The 22,940-nt window shown below is 38.7% G+C and overlaps 1 protein-coding gene across 2 annotated transcripts in view; it reads left to right on the top strand.

Moving 5' to 3' along the window:
• The window catches only part of DSCAM (DS cell adhesion molecule), a 471,940-nt gene that overhangs the window by 354,922 nt on the left and 94,078 nt on the right, over window positions 1-22,940 (top strand). For both annotated transcript variants that reach the window (XM_075772425.1, XM_075772430.1), the window contains exons 13-17: window positions 2,194-2,290; window positions 3,755-3,883; window positions 9,561-9,728; window positions 13,598-13,668; window positions 21,247-21,487. In XM_075772425.1, the coding sequence (XP_075628540.1) occupies window positions 2,194-2,290; window positions 3,755-3,883; window positions 9,561-9,728; window positions 13,598-13,668; window positions 21,247-21,487 (706 nt within the window). The remainder of the gene's footprint in view (window positions 1-2,193; window positions 2,291-3,754; window positions 3,884-9,560; window positions 9,729-13,597; window positions 13,669-21,246; window positions 21,488-22,940) is intronic.

Here is a 22,940-nt window from a genome sequence, read left to right as displayed (position 1 = left end):
CTATAACTTTGTCCTCAGTATTCCAGGATACAGCTTTTTCCACTCAAATTTAAAATTTACCATCATGAGCAAGTTATCAGCCCATTTTCTTATATTTTTACATGTACCTTTATGAAATCTAAAATATGGGGTTTTTTTAAAAAATCGTATCAATTCTCAGTCAAAAATCTTGATTTTCCATTTTTCTGTCACATTCTTAAAACTATTTTTACCAAGCTCAATGGTAAATCCCCAGCTGTCTGGTGATTGTCTATATTCTAGTGTAACTCTTAAGGTATATCTCGTTCTTTACTAGCCCAAAATTGTATTGGATGACATCCAATAAAAATCTGGTTTTGCTCTCTGTGAGGGAGCGCTGTCATTGATTTATATGAGGAATAATAAGTTCTATGTATGACTTGTTCATATTAGTATATTTGTGCTATGAATAATATTTAAATGTAGGATAGACCTCTAGACCTCTCTGCCCTCATTTGTCTTATTGACTTTAATAAGATAATGCCTGGATACACAACAATATTTGGTTTTGGAAGGCTGGAGACCTGCTTGGAGAATTCTTTTCTGAAGCAGTTGTGTATGGTAGTGGTGTTTACATCCATATGTATGTTACATACAAACCTTTAACTTCTGAGAGATAAAATGGCCAGAAAAATAGAAAATGACATGTTTAAGGTTGTCTCTGAAGCTTTTAACTCAGTGGTTTTGCATGTGTGCATGATGATGTGATCTTTAGTTGTATACTCAGCTTTTATTTTTTCTGCAGGACCCCTGCCTCAGTCAGGCATGACTTGGATTTTCTCTGGAGTTGAATTAGGGTTGAGTAATGAAAGACACTGTGTGATGCAAGGCTGATCATTGAAACCTAACTTTTCACAGGTGGCCAATAATTGTGTGTTCTTTGTTTTCTAGGTACTTGCCTTGAGCCCTTGGGGTCTGATTTGCAGAAGTACTAAGCCCTCATAGCTGCAGCTTAACTCAATGGAAGCTGTTATGAACACATGAAATGCTATTTATTGCTAAGGACTCTGAGGGGGGAAAAGGCGGCCCTAGATGTATCAAATTGGGCTCTGAAATTTTTTGTTTTTCTATCTGAAAGCTCAGCCACACATGCAACTTAACACAGCTTGACAAGTTACTGCATCTCAGATGATAACTCTCCAATATCCTTGTAGCGAGTGGGAAATTAATCCATTTATCTTAACCAGTGGTGAATGGGAGTTGTGCTTATATTACTGTGGCTTTGCTGAGGAATAAAGAGCACGTGGAGTTACCATGGCTCAGCTAATATGTGGCAACTTGTCAAGCGGCCACAAACATTATCATATGTCTAGTTCCTTAATTCCCCATACAAAATGGTGGTAATACTCTTCATGATGTCAGGATTTATGAAAATAAATTCACTCATGTTTCTGAAATGGGTATTGCACAGGTGAATGTCACAGAAAAGGCTATAAGAAAATGAATAAGTCTGTCTTCAGGGCACAGTTTGAACTGTGTGCAGTAAATAAAGTGTGGAGCAGCACACTGAACAATGAGAAGAAAATGGCATTTGGAATATCTACTCATTTAAAAAAGTCCTCTCCCTATTGTACGTTGGATGAAGCAGTGGTCCTGTAGAAAAATATCATTATAATCATGTATGTAAAGACTATGTATAACTTTCTGTAATACTAAATAACAAATTGAAAAGAAATGCCACCCAAAATTTTATTATGAGGCACCATGATGAATACTACAGGGTTCATAACCAGTGTTTGAACCTTTATTTCCTCCACACAGACTTCAGTCACTTGAGTTATTTTCAGAAATAACTGGTAAAATTTGGAGACAGCAGGAGGCACCATTTTGTATGGAAAATTTCAGCCAACTGTTAAATACTTGGCAAACTTATGAATAACTGGAAACAAGACTCTTAATGAGAAGCTACAGGAATAGGTGGTGCTCCAACCTCTGACTACACATGTAGAACTGATAGCCTGCTTCCTCAACCCAGGTGTTGCTAGTTTTGATAAGTCTCAGTATTTTGGATGCTTTACCATGCATATGTGTGTATATATATATAACATGCAATATCTATTTATTACTGTCAAGTAAAAATGTTTGTACAATTTTTCTTGCACCATACAGAAAAGCTGTTAGTTTATTTTCTCTGCGTGCTGTTCAATCAATCACTTCTTTTCAAACCACCTATAGATTTTGCCAACTGTGCGTGAAGATTCTGGCTTCTTTTCCTGCCATGCCATCAATTCTTATGGGGAGGATCGTGGAATAATTCAGCTCACTGTGCAAGGTAGGAAGAGGACAACATAAGGAAAAAAACACAGCTATTGTAGTACAGTAAGTGTATGCCGTCCTCAGAAATCTGTTGGGGGAGGGAGGCTCTGATTCCTAATTAAATGTATTCCTCATTGTCAAAGAAATGAGGAGCTGCTTTAGGATGCTCAGTCTTTCATTTTCCAGCATCACAGATTAAATCAAAATAAAAGATAAGGTCGAGTCTTTCTAGATATGTATAAATTCATAAGGAGAATTTCTCTTAAATACATTAACTGACAATCTACTAAAGATACTTAAAACTGTCATCTTCAGTAGGGACAGTAGATAGGAGGGAGTTACTTTTGGCGGGGGAGAAGGTTGCATTTGTTTTTAAAGAACAAATGTGCTTAAAACCCAGGTCTGAAATAAAGCAAAAGCAACCTGACTTTATCTCTAGAGAAATGTTAAACCTACTGTGGATCTTTAAACAAAATATTTCAAGTTTAATTGGTCAAAATAAATTGTAATCGGTTCGCACAATGCAAACTCTAGGAAGCTATGTGGCCTGGGGCTGGGCTTCCCCTCCCGCAGGGTTTCGCTCAGGCAGAGAGCAGCAAGTCCTGGAGCGGCTGAGGTGACAGAATCTGAGATGCTGAGCACGGGCAGGACTCAGCCACTGGCCACAGCTTATTTCTGTGCCATGCTTGTTCCTGTGCTTGTATGCACAGAACAAATTTCTAGGACTTTCAAATTTCTTTCTCCCCGCTCTTGATTTCAAGTAACCGCGGATGTCAGTGAATGCCTAAGGCAGCCCTGTGGAAAAATTTGGGGTGGAGTTTGGGGACAGGTTCTCAGTTACACCATGGCTCATTTAAACTGCCTAGACAATTTAAAGGGGAATTAGGATGAGTATAAATGCTGTTTATTTACATCCTTAACTCTAGAGGCAGAAAGAAGCTTTAATGTAATTTTAAATGGTTATCAAATTATTCTTTTATTAAATGAATACTTTTAAACATACTCCAAGAGTATAGAAAAAGAGTATAGAAAGAGTATAGAAATTTTACTACCTCCCCCCACCAAATTTAGCACTTTTAAGTTTAATATTCATATTTTTACCATCATTTTTTGTGTTAAAACTTTAGAAGCATCAGTGAAACGTGGCGTTCAAGGCAAAAATCTTTTCTAGCATGAGTAGTCCAATCTGGAGTGCTTTTAGGGAAATGCAACTCTATGTTGCATGTAAGAAGGTTAAACAGAAGTCAGTATTCAAGATTATATCAGTGACTCAGAGTTGAAAAGTGGCTTTTCCTCCCTCTGTTGAGTATTCTTCAGCAGGTGATTAACTGGCTCAGGGTACGAATGAGTGACAGGAGAAAATGCCATGAGAGCTTACCACCAGTAAGCTATGCCCATACCATGCTCATTAATGTTATCTTGCTATGAGTACGAGCTTTCTTCTGACTAAAACTCTGTGTGTGTGTGTGTGTTTACTTAGAGCCCCCTGACCCTCCTGAAATAGAAATCCGAGAGGTGAGAGCACGCAGTATTGCCCTCAGATGGACCATGGGATTTGATGGAAATAGCCCAATCACTGGCTATGATATCGAGTGCAAGAACAAGTCAGGTAAGAAATAATCTTCCTCTGAAGTAATCTCCATTGCTAGTCATTCATCACTGAATTTGTATCGTGAAAGATAATTCATAAATTGAAACTGCCTGATGGAAATTTTTACCATGGTTTATTTAATCTTCCACAGTAAGATTTATCTCATCTGTTGTCTTTTTTTTTTTTTTTTAATGAGGTAAAGACGTTAAGTTTAGCAATTACTGCTTTTCCCTTTTACCAGAGAAAACTACATGTAAGGGGAACAAATTTTGTTGTAAAACAAGACATTCTACATGACAGCTGGTATGGTGGTTTTGCTAGCTGATTCTTGGTCCATGTTTTTATCTTTTCTCCATTTTTTTTCCCTTTCATTTTCTATTTTTCCCTATAGAAAAATACCTGCCTTTACAAATTATTTTTTCCTGTTGTGCTGATTTTTAGAAGTTATTTTCTACTGATATATGAGTACATGGCATCTTCCCTGGAAAGGTAGCAGTGAAAAAGGGTAGTTATGCGAATATCTAGATGAAGACAGCTGTTTATTGGTTTGCTGAAGCACAATGCAGAGTTTTCAGTAACATACTGGAAATACTCCAAAGGATAAGACCAGTGGCACATATTGGCAGGCCAATGCGAGCAGATACCTCTCTGCTAGGTCATCATATAGTCATGTCAATTAACATCTAATGAGCTGAATGAGGTAAAAGGTTAAAAAAAAATCCAGCCCCCTAAGTCAGGAAAATATTCTTGTTCTGGTAAGTATTTAGCCCCAAAAATGTTCACTGTCTATTGAAATCTAAAGACATTCAAGGTCCTTTGGAACTATGTTTGTGATTTGAGATCATGTGTAAAAATTAGGCACATCGATAAGCATTGTCCCTGAGTCAGGCTTTGAGAAGTGACTAGATAGGAAATTGCAATGGAACAACATTTTCATATTTTATGTATGATTTAAAAGATACTGAGAAATTTTATTGAACTGCTTTATGTTGGGGTTTGTTGCACTGTTTGTAAGGGGATGTAGTCCATTAATAGGAATGCTCTATGTGTAGTTATCAGTGAAACATTCTGTTTATCAAAGCAATTATAGTACATTTATAATCTTCTCCTTTTAGTTCTGAGATGTAAAAATGTACCTGTTCATACAATTCTAAAATTTGCCAAATTTACAAAAAAAAATCTACCCATCTTTACTATTTTCCATTTGTCTACATTGTGGATTTCTCTTCTGTATTACTTAGGCAAAGATAGTGTGATGCTTTTATTACTCAGTAAAATATTTTCAAGAGTGTTAAATCATCAGTCACTGGTTTTGCATTGGCTTTGTAAGTGAAATTGATAATGTATGAGTGAGCATGGTACCTGAAAGATTGTAGGTAATAATTCCCCACTGAGGCTGTGGCCGGAAAGCACAACTTTGGAGATATAAGACTAGGCAAGGATGCCTTCAAGGGATGTGTATACCTAAAAGTTTCTGGGCTTTATTTTCTTTTTGATTCTTTTCCATTTTTTACAACCACCCACCTGCTCCAGATCAGGTTTTGAATGCCATTCTTGCCTGATAGGCTCCTTTCTTACCCTAAAACTTCCCTTGTATTTCTGAATCATGCAACTCAGCATAAACTCGTCTAGAAAGATTGAGCTGCTTTCCTTTTATTGAAGCAGCGGTGGAAAGGGATTTCAGAGCTCTAAAACATCTTTGTTAGATTTAGTTCAATGTTTTCAAGTGATAATGCAGAATGCTGGCAAAGATTAAGTGGTAATCACTGTGAACTTGCAATGTAAAATTATGTCTCTGCAATATGGCATGATAAATCAATACAAGACAGCAAATGAAGTGTCATCAGATTGAATGAAAACATCAGGATGATAGCAGTTAAAAAAATTGAAAGGAGAAATAGGAAGGAAGGAAGGAAGGAAGGAAGGAAGGAAGGAAGGAAGGAAGGAAGGAAGGAAGGAAGGAAGGAAAAGAAAGAAAGAGAGGAAGGGAAGAAGGAAGGGAGGGAGGGAGGGAGGAAGGGAGGAAAGAAGGAAGGAAGGAAGGGAGGAAAGAAGGAAGGAAGGAAGGAAGGAAGGAAGAGTAGTGGATGTCAGAATTGGTGTTGGAGAAAATATTTCTTTGTTTATGAAAACAAATACTAGAAGTCATGCCCTAAAAAGAGCAGATTATCTTCATCTCACTGCAAACAACAGAAACATCATTTTTTAGAATCTGAGGCTGAATGTTCAGAGAAACTACAATCAGGTTTTTGAATACTTGCATACAAATTTTGTCATTAATTAAATCATCAAGAAGATGAAATGCCAAAGATGGTTACTGAAGAACTTGCACAAGGTGGTTGGGATGAGTTAGAAAAGAGAAGAAGGAATTAAGAAAACTCTCCACCATTTCCAGATATTAAAGAGACAGAAGAAAACTTAGGTAAGACAAAAAGCTCAGGGAACGTCTTGACAAGGCCAGAGTAAAGCTGTAAACTGCACAGTTGTGTTGTGAGAATTTTACATCTATGTTGCTTTCCCTGAGGACTCAGAAATGGGTTTGCAGCAGGATGTGTCATCTAGGCGTCTCAAGAGGGAAAACTGCAAAACTTTTCAGTTTCAGAGAATATGCTGGTGACCGCATATCGTGCATGGACTTCGCTATATAGTGTTGCCCTCGTGTATCCTACCTATCGCTGCTGTCCTATCAGACAAAAAAGACACCTTAGTTACCCTCTAGAAGGAGCATGGAGTTGCCCGTCACATGGGTAGGTGGCACCTGCAGGGTCCAGTTGCCACGCAGGAGCAATATGGAGAGTGGGAGCTCAGCAGACATGATGCCTGTCTGTACAGGAATGTACCTGTGACACTCAGACCCGGCCCTTCATTGAAACCACTGATGTGTATCCATCAGACTTTTCCATCGGAGGTGTACAAAAAGGTTTGAAGATGGGAACAGGTACGTGGGTCCCTCTTTGTGCCTCTCTCCTCATCCTTTTTATTTTTCATTAGGGAAGGCTGAGGGGCGAACCGAAAATCAGTTCCTTTTGGGTCCTGATGAAGGAAAAGGACTGTGGTTTGCGCTTTCTTGTGCTCACCTGTGGATGCAGGTGCCTCACAGAGCTGGAGGGTTCCCCCCAAACCTGCCAAGGGAGGAGCGGGCCGTCGGGCCCGGCGCGGCGGCTGGGTGCAGTACCGGCAGCGGCCACCGGATGGCAGCGCCGGCCCCGGCGGGGAGCGGGCAGTCGCTCGCTTCCTCGAAATCCGCCCTGAAGGGCACAGGGGCCCTAATTGTCTTCCGGAGGGTAATCCCAAAGCTGCAGCCTTTCTTTTGGAACGGGTGGAAAGCTGCTGGTTTTCATAAAATCATAAATTTTTCATAGATCATTGTGTCAGCGTGCATTTTATATAACACTGACGAGTGCCTAGGTGTAACATTTTATGAGTGGAGTAAAGAATATGTTAAAAATTCCACTCTCTCTTTTTTAATTGTTTGGCTTTGCAGGGGTTTTGGTTGGGGGTTTTTTTGTTGTTTGGGTTTTTTTGTTTGTTTTTGGTTTTTTTGGTTTGGTTTGGTTTTTTTTTGCTAGCACATTGCTGCTTGTTTTCTGTGCTTTTTCAGTCCTGCTAGGTAAGTAGGTTTTAGAACACACTGGTACAACAACAAAAACCAGAAAAGCCAATAGTTAATACCTCACTCATTTACAACATGCATGCAAGCATAAAAATATAAAAATATTTTTAGGGTTCGCCAGAAGAAAACAAAATTAACTTTTTTTCTTATTTTTTCTTATTAACACAAATTTTGTAAAACTGAAAAAAGTTTTGGTAAGCAATTGATTAATTTCTCTCTGAACTGACTCAGTTTGGAGGGATTGCTCTTATTTATTTTATCCTTCAAAAAGTGGATATATCTATCAAAATATATTCCTTATGTCCATGCATTAGTCATAAATAAACACTGGAAACCTACATTTAGAAGTACAGAAGACTGTGAGTTTTCATCTCTCTCTTTCTCCATGATATGTCATTATTTAATCTACTAAGAGTTACAAGAATTTTTTCAAATTTGTTTATTTTATTTCAGCAGTTAGTAGGTACTACAGAGTCCTACCACTCAGAGGTCAGTATTTCAAACAACCAAGTAAAAACTTAAGCAATTTGATAATGTACAGACTATATTAAAAGAAATTATTATCCTCATCAGGTCAAATTTAACACATTCTCCATACCAACTGGGTCTTTCTTAAAATTCCTTTCCTGTTGGCGTGGTACAATGGAACAGAAAGGTCCCCTTCTGTGCTTCTATGAGATTAACACAATGGAGTGTAGCTGCTGGTTAAAATTCTGTAGAGTTTAAGAAACCAAACTGAAAGCAAATTGTGACAGCACTGCCTGCAGGTAACTCCTTTAGAGCTTCTGAAAGTATCCTACAGAGGAAGCTGTGACAAACCCAGTTACCAAGGAAAAATATATTCAAGTGAATTGGTTAGCACTTGGATGTCTGATTCCTAAATGTTTTCTGGGTAAACTAAGCCATGCAGACAGGCAAACAGGCTCTGTAACAAGCCATGCTGCAGATGTCATTGTGACAACTTGTGCATCTTTTAGCAAGCTCATATAAAAGAATTTGCACAGTATGTGCAAATATTTTGTATCTGAGTGAGCTTTCTATTTTTAAACTAGTCTTTCTTATCTGCTGAGCTTTCTGCGGTCCTGCCTACAGTGACCCATACTGTAAAACACTCCTGTAGAGACTCCAGTGACATCCCCCATAGGATGCTGCAGAGGTTAAAGGAGGAACATCGCCTGCAGTAAGAAAGAAATGAAGGATGGCAACTCATAAAAGGCATCAAGATGCTTTAAACAGATAGATTGTCTTATTTTGTTTGCAGAAATTGAATGCTTGGATGACAAGGAGGGGTTACTGTCTTTAGCCAATTTCCATCCTTTTCCTATTATATGTCTGGAGAATTTATTAAAAACATAACAGGCGAATGAATAATAAGCATGAATAATAACAACGTGCTCCTCCTTTTACAGATACATGGAAACAGCTAAGAGGTTTCTACATTCCCTTGTAATAAATTGCTCCTGTAGCCTAACACGAGTCAGAGAAATAGCATCAGTCCTGGAGGATGCTGAGCCCCATGCCTAAGCCAGCAAACTACTCCAAGTTCGTGCTCACTGTTCACCTATGGTCTGAGCTCCTGGAGTTTGGGATGAAACTTTCTGCCTGACCTAAGAGCCTTCCATTCCTGTGTATTAACTCCCTTTCCCCCTTTTTGGAGCACAACCAACCTTCTCTCTGAGTGAGGATTTCTGGGGGGGCGGCAGCTCCCGTCTTTTTCACAGTTGTTCCAACGTAGCAATGGTAAAAAACCCAATATGCACACACATATACACACACAAAACTGGGGAATCTTTGCCGCTCTCATCACCCCCTCAAAAATAGGCAAAGGAATAGCTAGTTCCTTGTATTTGCTGATGGCCCTGGGGCCGAGATCCCATTATTCACAGCGCCACACTTGGAGCAGTCAGGAGTGGCATCAAGGAAGGCGATCACTCGATTTGCTGGTAGCAGCAGCCACGATATCTGGGTTAATTCAGCAATGGCAGTATGCCTCTCTCTGAAACTGTTTAACAGCATGCTTGTGTTAGTAAGGTTAACATCATCTTTTATTTGTCTGTTTTATTTTAATCTCTTATTAAATAGACTCTTGGGATTCTGTTCAGAGAACCAAAGATGTTTCCCCTCAGCTAAACCAAGCCACTATCATTGACCTCCACCCTTCCTCAACTTACAACATTCGCATGTATGCTAAGAATCGCATCGGCAAGAGTGAAGCCAGCAATGAGCTCACCATCACTACCGATGAAGCAGGTACGCTCTGGTTTTGTAGCATCTAAATTGTGCTGGGAATTATTGCTCCTTGACATGAGGAATCTTCACTTGAAATGCTGCTTATGTTGCTGCAGCTGCATCGAAAGAAATACTGAATAGTTCCCATAAAACATTGTGACTTTTGCAACTTCATCGCGCAGGCCTGTAATTAAAGCTGTTCAGTGGCATCTAGTGGTCAAAGAAGGCATTGTGCTCCAAATTTTCAGGCTGGGGTACTGGAAATGGGACACCTATATCTAGTTAGGCAACTCAATCAACAACATCCTATTTTTAGTGGTGGTTTCTCTCCTGTGGGCCTTGTGGCTTTCCTTAGATGCCCAGGTATTAGTATAGGTAACTAATTTAAGCTACCTCCATTTGAGAATATTGATCTACATGAATCTTATCTTCCTTTGATATTCTATCCACTACCCCACCCGCCATTTATTTCTGATTGCTGTTTACTGTTATTAGTTAGTGTCTGCCCCTGTTCTTTGTTGCCATGTATTCTTCTACATTGCTACAGGTTTCCGTACCAGGAGGGCTATGTGGGCATTTTCACTTTGATGGCTGCAGCCACTCTTTTGTGCACTCAAATTGCTGCCTTCCAGCACTATCTTATTTTTATTTCTCAGGGCTAGCAGAAGTGGCAGATGGGTAAGAACAGCATGGCTTGTGCATGCTAGCACATCCCAAGGCCTACCTGTTACATGTGACAGTGGAAAAGACTTATGAGTGAAAAGCTGAGGGCTACAGCTCTCTATTTCAGCAATTAGGAATGAAAACACTCAACAGCCATAAATACTTCTGCTAGGTATACATTGCAATTATATACTATGTACAAAGGTGTACAGTTGAGAGTAACTCAAGAGCTTCAACACCCTTAGCCATGAAACTCTGGAGTTACTCTGAAAAGACTTGACCAGACAGGAGCTTGCTCATTTGTATTTGAAAACACATTTTTATCTTGCTAATTTTGTTTTTCCTGTTATCTTATGCTAAGTCAGCAATGCTGCCTACTTTGGAGATTTTGAGAGGAAAACTTTAATGCAAGTATCTGGGTGATGGTGTCCTGGCAGTGAAAACCCTACTTATTTTTCAAGATTTATGTTGGTCTAGACTTTAAACACTCGATGACTGATTTTCAGTTCAGTTCAGTTCATATGAATACAACAGTGTCATTCCCACTCATTTTTCTGTAGGTGAATTTACTACAATGGAAATATACCCCTTGCCAGGAGAACATGTTTTTGGTTCTGAGGGACTTTTTGAGTAAGAACAGGACACAAGAGCTCACAGTGCAAAGCAGAGTAAGCAAGAGACAACATGAGCTGCATTTCTTTTTTTTACCAGGTGTCTTTTTTCATCTGAGTGGAAGGAAAGGAGTGAAGAGTGTTCACATTTTTACGAGCCTTCAGTGAAAGGCTTTACTAACAGTGGATAGTTTGTTTGCAAAATATTTATCATTTGATCAGGGTTTTTCTCTTCCTTTGTTCAATGAAAATGCAAAATGGCTAGAGAAAACAGACTATCCATTCTTCCAGCCAGCATCATCTGTGTCTCCAAAATTCCTGTCCTTTCTTGTGCATATACCTCAAATTAGAGGGATGGGTCTTGGATCTACTCTGTCATTCTCTCTTGTTCACCCATGATTGGAATATTTCTTACTTGCTGAGTTTTTTCTGACTGATAATTAAGTTGTCAGGATCAGCAGCTGGCCTTGAAATAAAAAAAACAGCTTCCCCATGAACAGGGTGGAACCTTACATCACATTTTATTCAGTTCTTTGTAACCAAGTTTCAGAATAATTGATCCTTTTGTCGCTGGCTTTTAAGGAGCCATCTATTTGGAGAAAAAGACCAGTAGTGTGGAACTGTATTCAAAAGTCACTGATCTACCTAGGGAACAATTGGAAGAGAGGAGGTCAGGCTTAGGCAGAGTATGTGATGTTTGTCTCCTGGGTTTTGATTTCAGGTGGTGTGCAATGTACAGGAGCATCAGGTTTTGATCACTGTTTACTTCTGTTCTCTGCTTTTACAATAGGAAATGGAGAACAGCATGGGTGCAGGGAATGAGAGAGAAGGTAATGAGAAGGGAGCAAAATAAAGGTCCAAGAAGGACAATATAAAAATTGAACAACTCAAACTATGCTATTGGTAAGGGGGCGCAGATTGTGTGTCACACAATTACAGTGACCTGAGTCACCCAGCACTAGCTATTAGAAAGCAACTGTAAAAGGTCTCTGTGGCAACAGGATAGTCAAGAATGGCATGATTTCAAAGCTTACAGACCACATCTTTCCCTCCATACAACCACACTTAGCTCCTGTCAGAAAAACAAAAGCATTGTCAGAAAAACAAAAGCATTGTGGCTGTTGTTTAATATTGAAATTAATAGAGGAAGATGGGATATCTGGCTTTTCTTTATGTCTTTGTCACAAACTCTGTGGCATTAAGTATGTAAAATAAACGACTTCTTATTTAACATTTCACCATGGTGCGCTGGGAACAGTTAACTACTCAGGTCTGTAAACATATTAGGGGTCTTTCAAGGAAAACTCAAGATTTTAAGGAGCACATTTTAAAACCCATTTTTGGGATCAATTGCTTAGCTCAAGTTCCACTACATTATAATGTAGGCAGAGAAATGACATTCATGTTTGTCAGCAGGGGGGCAGTATCAAGGACAGAATTCAAAAATATATAGACACCTCATTTTTGCTGGTGGACTTTTTCTGCGTCCCCTTCCTGTACGCTAATGCAAGGGGAATTGAAATAAAGTTCTTTCAACCTTTGGAAATTTCCCATATGAAGGACAGTCAAGAATGGCATAGAATAGGGCATATTTAATAACTTAAACATATTATAGGCTGTTTTCTGGGTATCTCTGCTTTCATCAGTTAAAGCAAAATGTTCTGGTTCCTTTCACTGCAGCTGTCATTTATTGCTGCTCCACCTCTAACAGCCCCATCTCACCCTTTTTATTGCTTTACTTCCTTTGTCATGCTATTAAACTTAATTTAATACCTTTTACTGAGGCCATATTCTGCATCAAGGGAATCCTCTAGAGTAGCTTGAGATTACTCCATTCCTTTCTTCAGGTCTTTCTTTTACAATGATTTACCTTGCTGAGCAAGCAATTTACTTGACACCTCTCCGTTCAATCCCAGCCAATTCTTGATCTGCTTTGTAGCTGCCCAGCTGACACGTAGGTTCCCCTAGACTCAGGGCCTTCTTTTTTCATTCGCCTTTAAAGCATCAGGCACACCCTTGGCAGTGTATCAATAGTAAGTGAAACTCCTCGTGACTCAGGCAGGAGCTGCAGCATGCTTTTTCCATCAGGCAGTTATTTTGTGCCTGATTTCCAGGCTGGGATACTTACACCGGGGACGGGGAGAGGGTAGTGTGCAGGTTTTTGTGTATAAAATATTTGATATTTGACTGAAGGTGCTCAGTCTCTAGTGAACAAAGGGGATCCCACTGGAAAGTTTGTGACATTATGAAGGCCGGCTGTTAAGCTCCTGTCTCACCTGCTTTCGGATGGGTTCTGACTGCTGTTTAGAAAACAGAAACAGCATTGTGAGCATATCACTAAACAAGAAAGTCACTATTATTCACTTTTATTTTATTTACCAGCTTGCTAAGTTTTGGCATATGTTTTAAATCACTGTTGCCCAGAGAAGACAGCTGAATAAAGAAAACGCTAGGTTCTGTTTTTTTGAGGAAGTAATATCCTCAGTTTTCCATATGACATTGACACAGTCCAAATCTTTGTGATGCTGCTGTGTTAAGTTGGATACATATTATGTGAAGTGCTGAATTCTGTGTGCTGTGAAGGTCAGTTTTGATCCATCTCTTCTCTCTTTGCAGCTCCTGATGGTCCACCTCAGGATGTCCAACTTGAGCCTATATCTTCACAAAGCATTAGGGTCACCTGGAAGGTAAATACACACAGCCAAGAATATAGACAGTATTTTGGTGCATTCAAAGAGGTTCCATTGATGGGAGTATTATAACAACTATGGATCAGTTATTTTATTTGGGAGAGACCTTGCAGATACCTTTGCCCACAAATCTTATATTGGTCGTTAAGACTGGTGCATTACGCAAAGAACGAACCTTCCATTGGAGAGTAGTAGCAGCAGCTGCTGGCCTGTACCGATGACAATAATATTTCCTACTTCCTTTTGATTTCAGAGATAAGGCTACGTGCTTGGAAAGTGAGTGCTCACAGAATTTTCACTGTGGTTTTGGCCAAAATTTCTGCAAACCATTGAGGCCAATGGGAGTTTTTTCCCATTGCAATAGACTTTGCGACAGAGCCTTACTGAAGGCATGTCTGCACAGAGAGAGCAATATGATGCCTCAGTGTAGTCCATGAGAATTGGTGAATCAGAACAACTGATTTAAAAATATCAGCAACTGATATTATTTAAAAATCTGGTATGTCTTGCAGCTCAGTTCATTTTTTCTAGTTTTTCCCCAGTGTTTTGACAACCACAAAATGTTTTAAATGCTTTTGGTATGATACCAAGAGGTACTTAAACCACGTTTTAAATGGCTTTGTGCTATTGTCATGGTTTTACCCCAGCTGGCAGCTGAGCACCACGCAGCCGCTCGTTCACTTCCCCCCCGCCCCCCGCCCCAGTGGGATGGGGAGGAGAATGGGAAGGAAAAGACAAGACCTGGTGGGTTGGTATAAGGACAGTTTACTAGGATAGCAAAGGGAGAGGGGAAGACAAAACAAAACAAAACAGTACTTAACAGAGTGATACAGAAACTGGTGATACAGAATGCAGTTTCTCACCCGAGGACTGTACAACTCAGACCCCACGCTCAGACCTATCCCGAAACCGGACTGTCCCCGAGCCACGCATCCTGGACCTGCTACTGCCCCTCCCCGGCTAGCCCCCTTTTATGCTGAGCATGGTGTCACTTGGTATGGAATACCCCCTGTGGCTAGTTTGGGTCACCTGTACTGTCTATGTCTCCTCCCAACTCCTTGTCCACCCCCAGCCGTCCCACTGGCAGGGTGGTGCGAGAAGCAGAAAAGGCCTTGGCCCTGCGTAAACACTGCTCAACAACAGGTCCATAGAACAAAAACATCTCTATATTATCAATGCTGTCTCCAGCACAAATCCAAAACATATCCCCACACTAGCTACTATGAAGAAAAATCAGTCCTCTCAGCTGAAACCAGGACAGCTATATACTGCTTGTACATTGTAGCGGACAGAATAAAGCTATCTAATTACAGTAGTGTAATCTCAATATGAATAGCCGTTTCCAAATTGCATTGATAATTCCATATATTTAAGATTCTGAAATATGTAGTATTAAGTGCTGGATGGCATAATAGTCATTAATTTCTATAGTAATGTTAATTACTCCTGGAAATGTGAATAATGTGTATTTTGCACCATGATATGGACCATCCAGAAAGTCAGGATAGTGTCAGTGAGCTGCTGCTTATTAACCATATAAATAATGGTGGGCTGCTTTTTTACTGTTATTATTTATATAATAAATAACCAGCATGATCCTGTGTTAGTTTTGAGTTGGTTCCTAAAAAGACAGCTTTCTGTAGTGCACAATCTCCATACAGTGCAGGTCGACATAGAACTACTGAGATGTCCAACTAGTACAGAGGGTCCTCAGACGTCAAAATTTTTTTAGTAGTTCAATGGTGGTTTAAAAATAGTGGATTAAAATTTCTGTTTTGATGAGACACTTCAATACTTAGCTTCAAAAGCAGTAGTCTTTATCAGACCTCTTATGCACAGGTCACAAATACTGTGCTGATTCTTGGACCTCGTCCACATCTTAAACTTAAATCAGTGTTGGTTTTCATCAAATGGTTCCAAAACCCAAAGGCTTGTGGTCACTAGCCACAGGCTTAACCAATGGTTGAAGTGCAACACAGCAATGTATTTATAAAGGGCATGGATATAAATGCAGCACACAGTCAGTAGAGCAAAGAAAGTAGCTATTGAAGCAATGCAGAGTGCAGAGTGATTCTCAGCAACTGAAATAAAAGCTTGACGGGTTGTTTCTTTTTAAAGCACTCGAGATGTGTGACTGCTATCAGATCCAGTCAACTATAACCTCCAAGGTTCTATGCATGAACTTGTCTTTAGGGATTTATGGGTAGGCTGACTGAAAGGCTTTGCTTGCTTTTTTAAAGTTCACTTTGGGGAATATTTTCAAAAGCAACACAAGAAGATAGGCACCATTGGTTCACTGCTGGAGTTTATAGTTGCCATTTGCGATTCTGAAGATTTGCCATTAAATTGTATAGATGCAGATGTGTGCAGGCAGATACAGGAGAAAAAAAAAAATACATACCTACCTTTCAATAACATTGTCTAACATATGGTTCAGTTTGTACTTCCAGGCCACTTCAGGTGTAACTTAGTGTCCTGATCTCTAGGTATTGTCTGGGGACTAGAAGCATGTCAAAAGAGTAGCTGGAGTTGTATTCTCAAGATCATGTTTGGAATTTGGTTTGTGAATACTTGTCAAGTAATGATCAGTATATAATATAACAAAGTAGACACAGAAACAAGCTGTGCATTGAATATGTACTCCATTGCCCTGGCAAGTCTTGTGAGCTGAATGTAGAGATGATTTTTCACAATTGGAGTGAGCTTAAGGTGTGAGCTACCTGTGAGCTTGGAAATGTATGCTTGTACCCATACAGCATGTATCCAGACCAGGAAAGGTGGTTCCACGCTGCCAGAACTGTGCACCCTCAGGTGAACCTGCGCTGTGCAGATGCTGGCTAGACATTTGGACTTTGCTGTGGACTGTGCTGCCAGACTGCACACCCAGTCTCCTGTGAACCTTCAAGATATTATTCCCATAGACCCAATCTCTGTTAAATCTTTTTAAATTAAAACTTTTAATTTACTGACCAGCAGTATCTGACATGGTCAAGCAGCATGAGAGGCACTGTGACAGTGAGACGCTCCTGGTAGCGTGTCCTCTAGCCCCATCATGCCACAAGACCCCACGAGGTACTGTTTTGCAAGCAGCAGAAACTCTGAAGGTCTGCCTATGAAAGGATGGACAGCCAAAGGCACCACTGGCACTTCACTGAAATTCTGGTCAGTGTGATCTTTGTGCTGTTAAGGCCCTGTGTGCTCAACTTGAAAACTCTGTGCCTTGACTTGCGGTCATTGCTTTACCTGCTGGTAGGTTAGCTCGTCTGATGGGTGCTAAGTTTCTCTGTGGTGCTGGACGTAGTTGAAACCTAATTGTTTTCCTTCACCTCGAAGCTCCTTTACAGACAAAGGTGAAGTCACTGAGCTGCATTCCTGAAAGGTTAGTGCTTGTGTAATTCTGCCTTTACTGGAATTTCTGAATGGCAATTTGTAACAGCTGATTAAGAAGTCCCCCTAGTTAAGAAGTGCCAAACCAGGAGTGAGCCGTTCACTTCGCTTGAATTATTGCAGTTCTCTCCTGGCCAGAGCAGTTTTAGTCCATTACTCAATAAGGTACTTTAAGATGGTCCCGCAGACGTACTATAGTTCGATACCATGCTGAACCCTGACTTTTGGGTAGGTCCCCACAGTGCAATGCTGTGCAGAAGGCACTCATTGCACTGTAAAACACAAAGTACTTGAGAATAAAGAAATACCCCATGAGATCAATCCTATATTGTCATGGAGGCAAAAAGGAAGAAAATAAATGCAGTAATAACCTGGTCATTTTTATTTTGGAGTCATGTGGAGCTTTTGCCGTGAAAACCTGTGATATTATATAAAAGGGATTGTGCTGAGAACCATAATTTTATTTGAAGTTGGCAAACCTCATTTAAATACTGACAATGTCAATAACAGCAAAAGGAGCAGATAATAACACATCCATTATCTTTCATCTTACAATAAGTACTATTTCCGCAGCTTGCTACAATCATTAATCTTCCTTTAAAGTTTCTCTTAGCCCACTTTTAGGAAATCCTAGTTAAATAAAGTTTTATACGTCTGTGATCTATTTAATCCCATTTCTATGTGTCCACATAGAACACTGGGTTTCAGAATGAATTTTTAAATAACACTCACCATTTTTTGGTAGTTTAAAGTGATGCAGAGAGAATGGGAACGAAATAGGAATTCTCATATGGAAAAGAGCATGAAAATATTCATTATTTTTTCTTGTAGTATTTTACAAGGTAAATGAACCCATTAAATTTAGGCATGGGAAGTATTCCTTCTCCTCTTTCTGCATATACACATGCACACAACTATAAAATGTCATACTTTACAAAAGACATTGATACACTATTTATACAAATATTGGATTTTATGAGATAAGCAGTAAGATGATGGACTGAAACTTACTTTTTCACAATGTTTTATGACTACTGGCAAAGTTAACAATATTTTTCTCCAGGAACACTTAGTCATGGACATATGTTGCTTCACTGAATTTTCTACCACAAATGTGTCTATACACAAAAAGGGATATACACCAAACATGATTTATTTGTGCAAAAAGTCAATCCAAAATGAAGCACTTAGGCAGTACTAACAAGGAACATTTGAAGTTTTGTGGAGCAGAACATTTCAATGCTTTGTTCTGAAGTGACTTTGAGCTTATTTTATATTGTATAATGTTTCAAAGTGACAAAAAAAGGTAAAATGTTGATATTTTATTTAAAGAAAAAATTCCCTTGACCAAAAAAAATTATAAAGATTTTTCACAAAAACTGCAAAATTTGCCATGTAATTCCAATTCAAAATGAGAAAGTATATAATTGCAGAATTCCCAGTGAAGAGGCCATTCTGGGTGTAGTCCTGCTCTGAGAACATTTCAATGTGTAGTAAATGTATGATTCAGTTTTATCATTATGTTCCATCTATTTTACAGTAAGATACATGTGTTCCGATATATGTGCCAAATGCTTCTGTAATCTATTATGTACAAGGTGATTGCTCACTTTTTCTTGGTATACGGTGCATGCCTTATGATATATAGTGTACGTACGTACAGCATCTTAACGTGTGCTGCATGTGGCAGTAGGCAGCGTGTGCCATTCACAGAACAGTAAATGCACAACATTGTGTGGTGTATCTGTTTTATGCATGTTGCTTGTGATTTCAATGTGCAATGTGTGTTTGTGGCAACAACTTTTGTTCAAAAGCCACCTGAGGTAACTCACGGGAATGTTCCAGTTGCAGCCTTTAACTAGGAGAGGCTTTAGACCTTGAGATGTGCAAGAGTGCACGTGTTAATGTTTGAGACAAGAAATCTCCGCGCAGACTGTTGAGGATTTGCCAAGCTGTGATGGAATCCTACACTGATGGATAGAACTGATGTCCTGACATGATTAAACTGGTGCCTCCACACTGATACACGTTTAGAAAAGAGACAGTGACCTGCAACATTGTCTGAAAGCAGTCCTCCCTGTAATAACACTTGAGTTGTCTGCTGCTTTGTCCAAACTGTTTGTCCTTTAGCCGATTTGAAATGTTTAGATTATGTTAGTTCGGTCTTTTCACCCTCCTCATCAACACTGACAATGCCTGTAAAAATGTATAAGCTATGCAAAATGCTATGGCTAGTAACAGAATTTGAAATCCTTCAAGTAATGAAACAATTCACCCTGAAATATTTAATTATTTAAATGTGATCAAGTTATTTTCTTCTCAGATGGAATGACACAGCTTTATTGTATGAAGATATCTGAATCTCAAACTAACAAAAAAAAAAAAAAAAAAAGAAAAAAGAAAAAAGAAAAAGGCCTTAGTTTCCACCCCACAATCTATTTTAAAAAACCCCACCTCTTTCAATCATTTAAAGACCATGAAGCCATGCAGTTGTTCAGAACAGGTAATGCACTTGCAAGCAAAGTGTTTTGGTAATAAAAGACCTACATGTTTCTAAAGAATTTAAGGTTTTTTTGGCAACAGAACACAGAAATATTCAAATAGGAAACAATTATACTCTTAGATTCCAAAGAGACAGTTCTAATCCCTGCAGTGTGCCTTACAAGGTGCTCAAGACCTGGATCTCCTAATTCAGTCATTTATATCTGAACGAACAGCACCACGCTTGCAGAGAGCTTATTAGTACCAGGGGAACTGAAGTAATACAGTGGAAATCATATCCTTGCTTCAAATTTTGTTTCTGTTTCTAAAAACAGGAGGGAGCGAAAATAAATAAAGCATCTGAAGAGATAATTCAGTCAGATCTATCCAGTGATACATTTTAAATACAGAGAGGGTGCTGGTTTTTGCAGAGCAATGATTTGTTGATAGTGGATGAAAGGCAAACCCCACGCTGGTTTTATTAGCTCCAGTGAGACTTTAGTCCAGTGGGCTATATACTCGCTGAAACAGACAGGTCCTGTGGCAGAAAAGAGTATTCTTGAGAATGTGTTCCTCAGTAGATTTAATGGGATATAGTAACAACAGAAATTGCTGCCTCTGACGGTTTAACTCATTGCCGATAAACTGCGTCACAAAGAACTTTTTTATGGGTCAGTGGAACGGTTGAGCTTGTGGGCATCTGGCAGGAATTTGAAAGAGGTTTGGAGGATATGAAATAGCTTTTGGATTATAAACTGTGTCTTAAAATGTTTATACTAATTATACCTCATATACGAAGAAAATCAGACAGGAACATTATCACATATTGAAATTAGTCCAGTACTATTTAAATAGAATTTTAATAGGTATTTCTGTCAATAACAGGCTTTTTCCCTCAGTTGCCAATCCTGTTTTACTCTAGAGAACATTTTATACTGCAGAGTACAGAAATGGTTCCCACTAGTCAGGGACAGGGAATCTTGCACTGTGACTGGGAATTACAGTATATAATTATGGTCAACCATTTTGTACTGTCCATATACTTGAATGCCAGATATTGTACACCTTATTTTAGTAGCTATTCAGTATGCAAATTCCTGCTTTCCAATTCATTATTGCCTTCAGCACTCATTATCTAATCATCTTTCCACACTACACACTGAATGAACAGAAGCATATTTCAAAGCACAGCGTAAAATTTTCCTAATGCATCTAGCTGAATAAACTTATGTGACTGCCTTCAACAGATCAATAAATGCCTTACTAAAGATTTAGCGAGTGAATGGTAGGGGCTTCTGGCAAAAGCACAATTAATAGTGAATGGTAGGCCTGTAATGCAAATATACCCCTATTAACTCAACTTTGATTGATTCACCTGATAAGAGAACAAAACATTATAAATACAAATTATAACTCAAGATTATCTCCTTATCAGATTTTTCTGTGTATGAACCATTTAAAGGTTTTTCTTTTAGCACAAGAATGCACAAATTAGAACAACCTGCATCTGAAATTTATGTCATGGTAAAGAGTTACGACTTCATGTGCAGGGAGTATTTTTGAATTGTTACGTAGAAATAGACTTGCATTCAGTAGGAAAAAAACTTTGTATAAATTTTGACTTTGTATAAATTTCAAAAACTTTTAGGGGAACAACTTGACTTTGGAGACATGTACTTAATGTGTAATCTTTCATTTTCTGTTTAGGCTCCAAAGAAGCACTTGCAAAATGGAATTATTCGTGGATACCAGATAGGTTATCGGGAATACAGTGCAGGGGGCAATTTCCAGTTCAACATCATCAGTATTGATACCACTGGGGACAGTGAAGTTTATACACTGAATAACCTGAAAAAATTCACCCAGTATGGCATGGTAGTCCAGGCTTGTAACCGGGCTGGAATAGGACCTTCTTCTCAGGAAATCATCACCACTACTCTTGAGGATGGTACGTCCTAGGCAAACAGCTATCATGGGACATACTATTATTTTATTTCATTTTACCTTGTTACATTTATTACTTGATTAGTGATTATTATAGTGGGGATAATAGAAGACCAGACTTTACAGGTGTTAGATACAGTAGACAGCTGGATGGAGAGTGGCCAATGAGTCTGTACAATTTTCATTGCAAGAGATGCAGAATCATCAAGGTAAATAAATATAACTCTACTAATGTGATATATTCTGCTGTGAATGATACAAAGACCATAGCTTTCATTAAGAAGCCTATTGCTCTGGTGTTTACATATTTGCAAATTTTGTGATCTCATCATAGCTTCATAGTGATCTCACCATACTTTTGAGATACTAAGAAGCAAAACTCTGAAAGGTGGAGTGATACTGTTAATTCTGTTAGCTTTCTTTTGTTTTCAAATGAATCTGCTGTGAAACCTAGAGCTTTTGTACTGCACAGTACTTTATCTTGTCAGCAAAAAGAGATGTGTGCTTTTTTTCAAGGATATCCAAACTAATGAGAGAAAAATCATTGTTATTTCAGACAAAATTTAACCTGTCTAATCCAAGGAACAATTTAGATTTTTATTTTTTTTCAAACTGCATAAAAAGTATTTCTCAAACAATGAGAGGGAGTCCTCTAGTGGAAAAAGAGAATGATTCCATAGGCAAAAAGAGGCCCAATATCGTAGAGGATTTTAAAAGCAAGTAATAATCCTAAAAGATAGTGTAGTTCAGATTTTCAGCTGCTATAAATTGGCATTAGTGTACTGAAGTGAGTGCCAGCTAGGAATCTGACATTTTACATGGGGGAACTGGAGTAGCACACATCTAAAATTCTCAAGAGCTACAGATTTTGAGTCATATGCATCATGGAAGGCTGGTGTTTTTCATTTACTTTAAATGTTTCTAGGCCTAGACAGGTCACTGTAAGACCTCAGAAAGAAGTATACTCACATGTGCATATATTTTGTATTATAATAAATAGTATTTTTTTTCTTCATAATCTGGCATGCTTACTTTTCCTGTTAATATTTTTTTTTGGTCATTTTTTGTGTTTTGTGTCCCTCCCAGAATTAAAGATGTCATGAGTTTTAAAAGCAACGCCAAATACTAATACTGCTTCATTGCATTGACAGTAAATGACCAAGGGAAAGTGCCTTAGATTTGGCTGACTTTTTCCAATTTTTCTGAATGGTAGTGAAAATATTTTATGACTATTTTTTCCAATATTTTTCATAGAAGCTTCTGCTTTCCCTTGGTAACAATTTTAAAGGGACATTAGAATTGTCCAGAAAAATGGCAATTTGGCTGCAAACTTAAAAAAAAAAGATATTTAAATTGCTTACAGAATATTCTGCATATTTCAGCACTAGGATACATTTCTCGTTCAAAAGAATTGACAAAAAAAACTATTAAAAAGACTAGTCAGCAAGTGGGAAAGC

The sequence above is a fragment of the Balearica regulorum genome, chromosome 1 (assembly GCF_011004875.1).
Source record: "Balearica regulorum gibbericeps isolate bBalReg1 chromosome 1, bBalReg1.pri, whole genome shotgun sequence".
In the NCBI taxonomy this organism is placed as follows: Eukaryota; Metazoa; Chordata; class Aves; order Gruiformes; family Gruidae; genus Balearica; species Balearica regulorum.
This window is presented reverse-complemented; position numbering and strand designations above follow the sequence as displayed.